The sequence below is a fragment of the Myodes glareolus genome, chromosome 21 (genome assembly GCF_982192425.1).
Source record: "Myodes glareolus chromosome 21, mMyoGla1.1, whole genome shotgun sequence".
Taxonomy (NCBI): Eukaryota; Metazoa; Chordata; class Mammalia; order Rodentia; family Cricetidae; genus Myodes; species Myodes glareolus.
The window spans coordinates 47267168-47279299 of record NC_142046.1 but is presented as its reverse complement, the minus strand read 5'-3'; the positions used below and the strand labels follow the sequence as shown (position 1 = coordinate 47279299).

Below are 12132 nucleotides of genomic sequence, written 5' to 3'. Positions count from 1 at the left end.
TGAGGAGCGCCTGGGCATTGTAGACTATCAAAGAGACTCAAGCAATTTTAAATCTGGATATTGAGACTATCCCCAAAGAGCTTGGGATGTGTGAGAGAAGGCCAGATGTTTCTTTCTCAATCAAGAGGTGGTGTCATTTAGAAATAGCTCAGAATCCAGAGTGTCTGGTGTTCCCCTCCCCAGAATATGTAAATAGGCTACAAGGAGTCTCCTGAGCATGGGAAAGGGGGGAAAGATTCTCTTCACTTTCTCCAGCAGTTGTGCGGGTGTCTCTGGAAGCTGCCATCTTTCTGCAGCTCCTAGGAAAGACGGGGTACGGCCATTTTACAGGAACCCCAGAGCCTTCTAGAATGAAAAGACCTTGTAATGCAACGCTCTTTAAAGGAAATGTCAAAACAGTGTGTGGTGTCCTGGATCAAGGAGCTAAGAAAAGTTTTCTTTTTAGAGAAGGAGGGCAATAAGGTTAATGATAGTACAGGGCAGAAGGGCTTTGGAGTTTAGCTTGGAGCTCAAGCTTGTGTGAGCAAGTGCATGGACTTCGGTGAGCTGTGGCTAAGTGTACCAGGGGGCCAACTAACTCTTATAGGAAGGTCTCACCCTGGTGAGGACTCAGATACTCTCCTAACTGAGTAGATGGCAGGATGCAGGACTCAGTCAAATGAGAAGTGAGCTTAAAGCCCCCCAGAAGCAAGATCTTCATCCTCTTATTGAAAACCACTCACAAACACTTTCAGAATATTAAAAGTAAAGGAAATGCAACTACTGTCACATTTCATAATGGGAAAATGGATTGTTTCATTTTATTGTGTTAATGAGTATTTGATTAAATTATTCATCCTGTTAAATGAAGTCAGATGCAAACTAGGTTTCCAGAAAGCATGGTAGTCAGTCACCGCTGGCTTTGGCTGGCAAGTGGATTGGTGTGAATCAGTCAGCTGATCTCTCCCAACAAGGGACTTCTATTAAGCAGCCCCCACTTCAGCTGGCAACCCCACATCACATCTGCATAGCCATTCTGAAGAGGTGCCATTGCTCTTTCTCTTTACCAGTGAGTGCATTGCATGGACACTCTAAAATCTTTCTTAACTAAGAAAACAATTGCATTTACGTTGTATTATATGGTTAAAATTCAGTAGATACTAGTAAGTATAGTAATGGACTTGAGAATAAGAGAATAAAATTCCTTATGCAAAATAAAGCGAACTGCCACTGGTGACTAAACGTCAGAGAGATTTTTTCGAAGTATCATGGGAACAGACACTGCCTATGTGTAATCCTATCTTGCTCTTCCAGATAGAGCAGTATGAGCAGCTCTGGTGGGCCCTTCCACACACTTCTTTCACTGTTCGCAACTGTCTGTTAGAAATGGCTAAAGTGGGGTTCAGCGGAGGGAAAGGGGGAAGGATGAAGACGAAGGCGCCGAGTCACATACCAGAGCACCGCTGCTGAGCAGAATCATGAAGACGATGAAGGTTTCGAACCAGTTGTGTTCCACTATCTTGTAGCACGTTTTCCTCAAGTTCCACCAGAGCTTGCCTTTGCCTTCTTCTATGCTTATCTGACAGCACTTGAACTTTCTCACACAGTCTAACATACATGACAGTGGATGAAAGGAAGGCTATTAGTCACTCTGTGCCCTGTGAAGGCAGGACGTGCACTTTCACATTACCTCACAGCGCATTAGAGACAATTAGAATAGCCTTTTAATGATTTGTTAGATGGTTATTTATTTTTACATGCATATAGCTATGTTATAATACACCACAAAGCACTCAAATGCAGAAAAACATAAAGTAAAGCTCCAACTTATTTTTCTGTTTTGGCTTTGTCCCATGAGTCAACCCTACTACTATACATAGGAATTACATATATCTGAATTCTGATTAGTTCACTTCATGGCATAACATAATTTTTCCATCTAACCATAAGGTTTGTGAAAGATTCTATTATGTTTCTCTACATAAGATTATGGGACATTATATAAATGCTCACTGTTACTGAATAATTGGGTTGCTTTGTTTCTGATCATTATCAGCAGCAATGCAACAAGCCCCTACGTGTAATTTGTGAGTTACTAGGTAAAAAAGGCTTTTCAACAAATGCATACTAAACAGCTGTTGTTTTCAAAGAATTGTACTTGGAAAAATCATAATCCAATTACAGTATGTAAAACAGCTTGGCCCTTGGGGAACGGGCATTTTAGTGAGAGTGACTTTTCAGTCACAGAAAACTATTATTATAAAATAAAGCCTTATAAAATCTCATCAATAAAGTTGAATTTCTGAATGTTATGGAATAAAATGGTTTGGGGGGCTAGATCTTTGGAGCTGTATAAGAGTCCAGTTGATAACCCGAAGTGAGAAGAACCAGTTAAAACGTACAAACAAAAATTAGTGACTGGAAAGTCTGAGCATCACGCCCAAGGTGGTGGCAGTCAGGCCCAGGTGATCCGCTTAGAGTTGAGCATTTCATATGGCTTGACATTCAACACTACTGATATATGATATAACTGACCCTCATCTGAACGGACATAATTTTAGCTTTCTTTACAGAATCATTTTGAGAGTATTCTGAGGCTAGCAATGGCCCCATATAAAAGTATGCAATATATTTCAGCTTCCTTAAATCTTTCATCTTTGCTGAAAAAAATCACAAAAATATTGGCCCTCGGTTGATACAGGAAACTATTACTCAAGATCAGACTGAAATGTACTTTTATCAGTTAGTACACTCCATCACAGCCACTCGGTAAATGTCACGTTATTTCCTTACCTATTTTAGATGTTTGTCTTGTCCTTTGCTCTTTAACAACTTCAACAGTTATGCATCTGGCTTAGCTATCTCTCCTGTTCGCTAGTTTAGAAGACCAGAAGAGTGAATTGTGCTGTCTAGGTTTTTTGTCAACACAAGCTCAGATCATCTGGGAAGAGAGAACCCTGGCTGAGCAAATGCCTCCACCTGACTGATGTGTATGCAAATCTCTTGGGCATTCCCTTGGTTCATGATTGACATGAGAGGGCCCAGTTCACTGTGCTGCTGCCACCTTTTGACCACAGTCATGTGTTGTCGAAGGAAGCCCAGAACAAGCTGGTGAGCCCCATTTCTCCATGGCCTCTGCTTCAGTCCTTGCCTCTAGGTTTTTGACTTGCCTTCCTGCCTTGTCTTCCTTCATGGTAGACTCTGACATAGAAATGGAAGCCCAATAAACTTTTTCCTCTTCAGTTTCTTTTGGTCAGAGGGTTTTTTTTTTTTTAAATCATAGGAACAGAAAGTAAGCTAACACAACAGCAGCACATCTCAGAGGTGATCAGTACCTTCGAAAGCGAAAGGATCTCACTACATAATTTAAACCTAGAATAAGAAAAGGTAGCTTTGTTTTGAGATTCAAAACAAAGCAAACTAAAGAACAGTTGGTAGATAAACAGGCAACGGTTAGGTGGTAGGTAGAGAGATGAGGACAGGTGGCAGGGAAGATGGGTAGACAAAAGAAGGGCTACTGCAATCACTCCGCTTCTTGCTCACCTTCTGTGAAGCAGGCTTCTGGCTCAAGGGATTCTTCTGGTTCTGCTTCCGGCTGCTCTCCCTCTGCTGGAGCACCTATATCCACTGTACTGCCTTCGGATGAACTAGTTGCATTCAATTTCTGAAAGCCAACCCCACAGAAAAGCTTTTAAACACGTTCTCTAATCCAAACAAAGCTTCCTATGTCGTGCCCCCCGCTGCCCCAATCTTCTGTAAGCATTCTCTTGATCTGTAATTTAAGAATAACTTAAATACAATGCCAATCTGCTTTGGGAGAGGTGGGGGTCACAAGATTAGATACAGCACTGTAGAATATATATATTTTTTTCTTCTTAAACACAGTGCAACTTAAAGAGCTTTTGTTTCAGCCCATCTATGAGGTTTCTGAAATAGAATTCTACAGAGAGCTTATGCAGACTGCCAGCCAGATGGTCACTGGGATCTTGCTTTGGCAAATTTGTTTGTCAATGGTATAACTCGTTTTAATCTAAAATTGTGACCCGCCCAACAAAAGCTGCACAAGTGTATTTTCATGTCAAATGTAGAAAAGGTTGGGTCAAATGCACATCAACAGCAACATTCTAAATTTTTCCGCTTTTCATTGACATGAAAACGTAGACTACTGGTTATTATTAGAGACATTCTATAACTCTCTATTTAGGAGAAGAGCAGCAGACGGTTAGCTATCCAGCAAGAGCAGCTATCTCGCATTCTCTTTGGCCAATGCACTCCTGGGTTTCACTGTGCATTTGGAAACTACCTGTCACGTTGGCACTCTTGCCTGTCCTCTCAGAAACGGCACAAACGAATCATTGCATGTTCTTTTGTTTCCTTTGGGTTCAATCAAAATCATCCAAGGGAAACTACAGAGGTAAGAGGTTGTCTCAAATATTGGCATGCATTCGCTTTCTCCAGGTCAGTCCATCCCTGGGACCAGCAGAAAGGACGGGGTCCCAGTCTTTAACCTGATCTTACAAAGCCGCAGGCTTGGGGCAGGGCCAGGTGTGAGTGCCACATGGAACCAGAGTAGTTTAGGCCACAGCATTCTCGAACCTGTGACAATGTTATTACCATCAGTGCATAACATTAGGAGGTGGCTGAGCTCCGAGAGCACCTTTACCAAGAGGATGAGGGAAGCACATGATAGGATGAACATGGACACATGGAACACTGGAATCAAATGGATGCTAGAGTTTCGATAGGAAAGACTGTACTCACACTTCGGGTAAGAATTATATGGGTAATTTCCTAATAAGATGATTCTTTATTAGCATGAACACAATTTTATTTTATGAAGTGTTGACTTAGCATGTTTTGAGTTCATATGAAGAAAGTATTATGTATATATATATATGAAATTGAAATGTCTTAACTTCTTTAACAATACCAATAATAGATGTATACTATATACTTCTGCTTTCTAAGAATTAGTTTTGTAATTACTTAAAATTTGCCTAAACAATGTTAAAAGCTATAAGTTGATTTTTCTCCTCATTGAACATTTTATGATATTAGCAGATAATGACACCTTTGCAATTAAAATTTGTATATAGTTTGTTCTTTGATGAGACACCAAAATAAAATTTATTATAAATATTCCAAGTTTTGAGGTCTTTTCTGAATCCACATCCTTTCTTTTAGGTTTGACCCTTTCTTACATAAGTATACTTGGATTTGTAGCCATGTGACTGACTCCTAAAACATTCTTTCCTCACTTGTAGAGATTCATCTAACATCATGTTATTACATCTTAGAAGCCGGATGACACAGGCTTTGTCATATATAGGGTTTAGAAACACAGCACAGGTAACAGGACAACCTGAAGTTCAGTCACATGATTTAACTCTACATAGTAAGAATGGAAAACCATTCCTTTTAATAAAGAAGATAACACCGGAAATGAAGAATGGAGCTCTCAATACAAAAATGTAGGCCCTTCTTTATGTCATTGCTCAGAGTGGCACGGGTCAATGGCTGGATCAGCACAGCCATCAGCAAGATGATTGATCTGATTGTCACATGATAGGTTCCACAATCACACCGGGGACAAACCCCTGAGCTCATCTGTAAGAGAATTTCTCAACAGAATTAACAGAGGTGAGAAGATCCACCCCAAATGTGGACAACACCATGCCGTGGGGTGGGGGTCTTAAATAAAAGGAGAAGGTGAGCAGAGAGACAGCAATCAATGTTGTCTGCTTTGTGACTGTGGGTGCCATGGGACCAGTTAGCACATACTCTGACAACTGTGCCTTCCTTCCTGCAATGGATGTATCCTCAAACTGAGAGCTGAACTCTTCCATGCTTCCTTAAGTTGCTTTTGTGAGTATCTTATCACAGCAATGGGAAAATTATCTAATACAACCAATAGTAAGTATGGCATACATACTCATCAAATATTACTTGAAAATGAATGGATGGGTGGATATATAAATGAAGGGCTTTATAACAGAATGACGTCTGGTGGTACTCGATGTTTCGAAGTGGTCACCACATAAAATGTCATGAGAAATCTTGATTCAAACTCTTCAAAAGTTTCTCTGCAACACCAGCTCCCATCCCTATGACCACGTATCTGGGTTGTCAATATTTTAAAAGATGTCATGAAGACCAACATCACCAGTATCACTTTTTCCCTATTTCACAACCATCGTTTGTCCTCCCTTATACGGATGAGTCCCTCCACTACCTAGTTTCTTCCGCTCCACCATTTCGTTAACTTGGCTGTTCTGGACATTTCATAACCTTTTCTGATTTTTCATTCATTTTAGCCTTTCAAGAAGGATGGGCAGAAGTATTTCAGAGAAGAGAAACTGAAGTCTTCGCCACACACGTGTGAGCTATTTAGGGGCATTAACAGTACCCTGAGCCTTATGGATGAGGCCGCAACAATACAGCTCAGCCCTCACAGCTTACTCTGAGTCCCAATTTGCTCTTCAGTGAATGAACAAGTCACCTGTTTTCAATACCTTGTTGAAATTAAAAAAAAAATCGAGAAAGTCAATTTGATCTATTCAGAGTTCATCATTATCTCAAAGTAAACAAGAATCCTCTTTATGTGTTTTTCTGTTCTTTTGCAAAATATTTACAGGTCTTATCTGTGAATAATTTAGTCAAAGCCCTTCTCTGTTTTTTTTCTTCCTCAAACCATAGTGAAAGAGAAATATACACAACTCCTTTTCATTATATTGAGGCCCTTCAGTGCCCATAAAGAAGCAACAGCAGAACTTTGCAATGAACTTCAACACTCAGATTATTACTTTTATACAAAGTGTAGCTTAAAGTGTGTTTTGTGATTCTGGGATATGCACCTCACTAGGTTTAAGATTTGGGGACAGAAGACTGTATTTTTGTCATTACCATATCCCTCTCGTTGATCACTCGTTCTTGTCATTAGGAAATGTTTCTTCTGTCAATGAATGAGTGACCCCACGGCCTATTTATGGACTCCAGCCTCTTAAGTACTCCTGCTTGATTGATTCTTCCAGGTTCAAAGGAATATAATTAATCGCAGAGTATCAAGATTCCGTAGATATCCAGGGATGTTTAATGATGACCAACAATTCTTAAGTTAGAAGTGCCCCCTGGAAATCAGGCTGCCGAGTATTCATTCCTAATTAAGAGGAGCCCATGAGGTCAGCTATAAGGAAAATTACTACTGAGTCAGTTGGTTTAGATCTAGTTTCCTTCTCTCTGCCCTAAGTATGTAGATTTACTGTTCCAGAGCGAACGGAACCCCTGAAGCAACAGCTGCCCCTCCCCTTCCCCAAGGAGCAATAGCATACTGTCTTCCACACGTTAGTGTGTGTACTTACGCTTGTGGTGTTTAATTTACTATAGCAAAGACCACGCTGCACAGCGAGGCACCACACCACTATCCAGTGGGGTTACTCACCTTGTCAATGTCAGAGTTAATGAGTGGCTATACCCTAGACTTTCTGTACTCTACTCTTCTACAGCGTTCTGGGAAATTTCTCTGATGATTCACGAGTAAATGAAACCTTAGTGAATTTGGAACATTTAGTAGGCTGGATGTATGACTCTACATTATAGATTCAAGATAGTGTTTATGATACTGCTGACTTTGATGAATCATAGCTAAGAACCTCAGTGTCGAGTCATATTCATAATTTCTGTATATGTTAATGTAGAAGAAAACAGGCATTGAAATATCTCATGAATAAAGACCTTATCACAAATCATATTGGAGACGTACAATAAAAATGATGATTAATAAAATTTCTCATTTCAATTCAATCATTCTGTTGGATAGGAGTTAAATGTTATAATGTTGATAAAATATATTGCTTAAAATGTATTAAAATCCCACAAAATTAAATGAATTAAGAACTATAGAAACCATAAACTTCAGATCACTTCCCAGCTTAGATGAACCCGACCACTGTTCAAATTTGCCACTTAGAGCTGTCAAGTGTATATCATTGCCAATCACTATTGGAACTTGTATTCTCTGGCTCTCTCTCTCTCTCTCTCTCTCTCTCTCTCTCTCTTTTTTTTTTTTTTTTTTTTTTTTTTTGAGACAGAGTTTCTCTGTGTAGCCCTAGCTGTTCTGGTCCTCACTCTGTAGACCAAGTTGGCCTCAAACTCACAAAGATCTGCCTGCACCTGCTTCCTCAGTGCTGGGATTAAAGACAGAGTTTACATTCTTAAGCAAAATGCCTCCATTTCAGGCTGTCTGGTAGTACCCTGATCTGGGCATCATACATTAGAAAGTGCTTCAAAGTAAAAAAGCAAGTAAGAAAGCTGGCTATCATAGATAGTCTAGTGAGTTCTCTACTTCCCTCTGGCCATATTGAAAATTTTAAATTTCCTTCCATACCTAACTTAGTAGGGAATAAATGGTAGAATGATATTGTTGAAGCAACATTTGCCCAGTTAAACTTGAACAAAATATGGGTACAGTACAAGATTGGGATAATAGATTATATAAGAACAGTCAAAGAGGGCAGCTATATAAACCAGCAGCAATCAATCTAATTAGAAATATGGAACATATTCGGATTAAAAGTTACATTTTGTGAACTGCTCATATCGATGATGTTAAGATACTTCTTATTATTAAATAGTTATCCAAAATTCTATAAACTGAACAGGGAAGAATCATGTTTCTCTTGATGATCTAATAAATACCAAATTGTACTATTGCATGTTTTTTGGGGTGTATATGTGTGTTGTATGTCCAAGGTCATGTTGTGCATATGTATATGTTGGTGCATGTGTGTCTGTGTGTGCATGGAGAGGTCACAGGTTGATATTATGTGTTTCTCTCCTGCTCTCTACTTTAGTTTTTGAATCCAGGTCTCTTACTGAACCCAGAACTCAGTGATCTGGAAAGGCTGACAGGGCAGAAAGTCCCAGGTATCCCCTTGTCTCTGTCTCACCCAGTGCTGGGGTACAGACACCCACCGCTGTACCTGGCTTACACAGGGACTCTGGAGATGCAAACTCACACTATTGTGCCTGCACAGCACGCATCTCACAATCGGAGCTATTGCTCCTGACCCTACTAGTCCATCTTTTAAGTTTAAAGATTATGCTTTCAAGTTTTCTTTTCTTTATCAACAATAAATTATTATTAAACTGCAGTGTGCCAAGTTAATAACCCTCCAGAAAGCCAATGAAAATAAATAATTTAAAAAAATAATTAAGTCACGATTGGAGAAAAATTAAGGAAACTCTATTTCACATTTGTTTGTTACTATAAAGTTATTTTAAAATGTAATAAGTAAGTGCTGTGCAAAAGTTTGAGAACAAAATATGTTCTAACTTAACGGGAAAAATAAAACACTAGGATTTTAAAAATCTGCATAACCTCAAATGTAGGTTAAATCAAGTATTCCAGCTTCTACGGTTTTACTGTCAAAGAATGGCGAGTGTTTGGTCCTGGATCCTGCTGTTAGCATATACTGAAGGGGCACCAGTTGGTTTTACAGGGGTAATGCTAACATCACAACATTGGAGGGCATGGTCTGATTGGGTGATGGACTTACAGACACAGTGATGTTAAAAAGGAAGGGTTGATACTTCCCTTACAATCAGGAATTATACAATATTGTCAAACCTAAACATGTTCATTAGGGTGATTTAACAAACAAAACCCAACCCATTTTATTATTTATGGTGGATATTTTATTACAAACTTTAAATCCTAGATGACAGGCTTTAAATTAAGTTTTCTTGGAGTTGCAAAAATGATTTATATTGTGATAGATGACCCACAGCAGATATCAATGTGTCTGGCCCATTTTGGTCTGATATTAAAGATATGTAGAGTGTTTTTTTTTTTCTTTATCACTACCCCACTGAAAATTATTCCCGTGAGGGCTACTCATTTTCTGACAAAATCATGAGTTATTATCCACTGATGTCATCCCCACCAAAGCTTGCTCACATCTAATCTGCACACTTTAGACTCCTCCATGCCTTTCATGTGGGAATTTAGTATATTCTTCTAGGGATTGAACCACATTTCCAAAAGAGACTATAAAAGACTTTTTTTTTTAAAAAAAAAAAAGTTGAAGATTATAAGAATCAGTTCTCCCTTGATCTGCTGATATACTGCCTCAATATTTTAAAAGGTCATATACTCCATTATCATTTCTCTCAGTGCCTTTCCCTAAAGAAAGTAGAAAGTGAAATATTCAGAGGCTAAGGAAACTAACTTGCCTCTTTATAAGAAACTAAGAAAAGCAAATCATTACCTTAAAGATAATAAAGAATTAACATTTAATAGGGGAGAAAACTGCATCTTAGATATTTTATACACTATTCTTATGACAGAAGCAGGAGCACTAGCAATTGAATTCTCTTCCAAAGCATCAAAGAATGTTTTGATAATGTTATGGTATTTCCTCCCTTCAAAAAAGCTCAACATTCTTTTATTATGAGTTATTTTACAGTTTTAACGTCACTAATTCTAAGTGATAAAGTATCTTACGAACATTTCTACAAAATGTTGATGAAACTGGAAGAAACAATTTGGTTTAAATATCTGTGCACGGAATCCAATATTAGATAATGAAAAGTTCAATAGAAAGAGCTTACATAATAGTTACACACAGTAATGGGGTTCTCTCACTAACACAAACAAACAGAGACAGCGCCTGCTGTGATTTTCCTATGGAGGTCTTTATGCAGCATGGTGCATGTGCTCTATGCCATGGACTAAGCTTAAAAGGAGCTGTGGAGAAGGGGTTGAGAAGGAAGTTACAGTGGGTAAAGGGATGAGGATGATGGACTCCAGATCAGTTTTCTCAGTAAGCACACCACATAAAGATAGGTGGAAGACAAAATTCCTCCTTCCTTCCTTCCTTCCTTCCTTCCTTCCTTCCTTCCTTCCTTCCTTCCTTCCTTCCTCCCTCCCTCCCTCCCTCCCTCTCTCCCTCTCTCCTTCCTTTCTCATTCCTTCCTTCCTCATTCCTTTCTCCTTCCTTCCTTTCTTCCTTCCTTTCTTTCTCCTTCCTTCCTTCCTCATTCCTTTCTCCTTCCTTCCTTTTTTCCTCCTTTCCTCCCTCCCTTCCTCCTCCTTCCTTCCTTTCTTTCTCCTTCCTTCCTTCCATCCTTCCTTCCTTCCTTCGGTCTTTCCTTCCTCATTCCTTTCTCCTTCCTTCCTTCCTTCCTTCCTTCCTTCCTTTTTCTCTCTCCCTCCTCCTTCTTCCTTCCTTCCATCCACCCTTCCTTCCTTTCTTCCTTCCTTCCTTCTTTCCTTTTTTCCTCCCTCCTTCCTTCTTTTTTTTCCTTCCTTTCTAATTTTTATTTTGGGTGAATGAATACATTTCTTTTCTAGGAATTTTACGAGTAAATATAAACAGACTCTCTAAGGGAATCATTCTAAATGCAAAAAGACTCTTGGTCAACTTCTAAATAAAACATTGCCCTTTTCCCAAAAATGAAGCGGATGAAAATTATACCCTTGGCGGGCAGCAACAAAATGCAAACCCTCCCATTCATTTACATTATTTTCACATTGAAAGTCTGTTGGGAAATTTGCATATGGGTGAGGGATCGCTTTAATTTGCATATTACCCTTTAGACACTGAGCAAAATACAACCAACAAAGCACACTTCCTGGGGATGTATTTTAAAAGTAGTAGAAGAAAACAAACAAACAAAAAATACAAAAACAAAGAGGCAGAAGCTTTTCTACAGTTCTACAGTTGGTTTTTTTTTTTTTTTTTGAGAGCACCTACAAGCCTCCTCCAGGCCACTAGCATGTTCCAAACTTGTGACATGAAGTGGAAGTCACAGACTCCGCAAAGGCATGCATTTTCAGTTTTAAATGAATATATAGTTTCTAGTAAAATCTATATAAAGAAATTAGAGCTAAATTAATTTTCCTTCAAACAAAAGAAAGAAGTTGGGGCTGTCAGCCTTGCCTGACCATGCTCTAAACGACCCAACCTAGGAGCAGCTGTGCATGGCCTTATAGTACTGCCAATGGATGGGCGAGGGGCGCAGCTGAGTAACATGCAGGCCAGTCAAGTCATTTCGACACTGAGTATATTGAGATATGCACAACTTGCTTTGGTAACCTGGGTAAAAGTGGTGGCTCGAGCCTCTGGCTGCTTTAAAAACCACCAGAGCGGCATT

General features: G+C 39.2%; 1 protein-coding gene across 4 annotated transcripts in view; it reads right to left on the bottom strand.

Moving 5' to 3' along the window:
- Scn2a (sodium voltage-gated channel alpha subunit 2) overlaps window positions 1-12132 on the bottom strand; it is a 131056-nt gene that overhangs the window by 21461 nt on the left and 97463 nt on the right. For all 4 annotated transcript variants that reach the window (XM_087900018.1, XM_087900016.1, XM_087900019.1 and 1 more), the window contains exons 18-19: window positions 3523-3643; window positions 1433-1587 (exon numbers count right to left, since the gene is read on the bottom strand). In XM_087900018.1, coding sequence (XP_087756144.1) covers window positions 1433-1587; window positions 3523-3643 — 276 coding nt within the window. The remainder of the gene's footprint in view (window positions 1-1432; window positions 1588-3522; window positions 3644-12132) is intronic.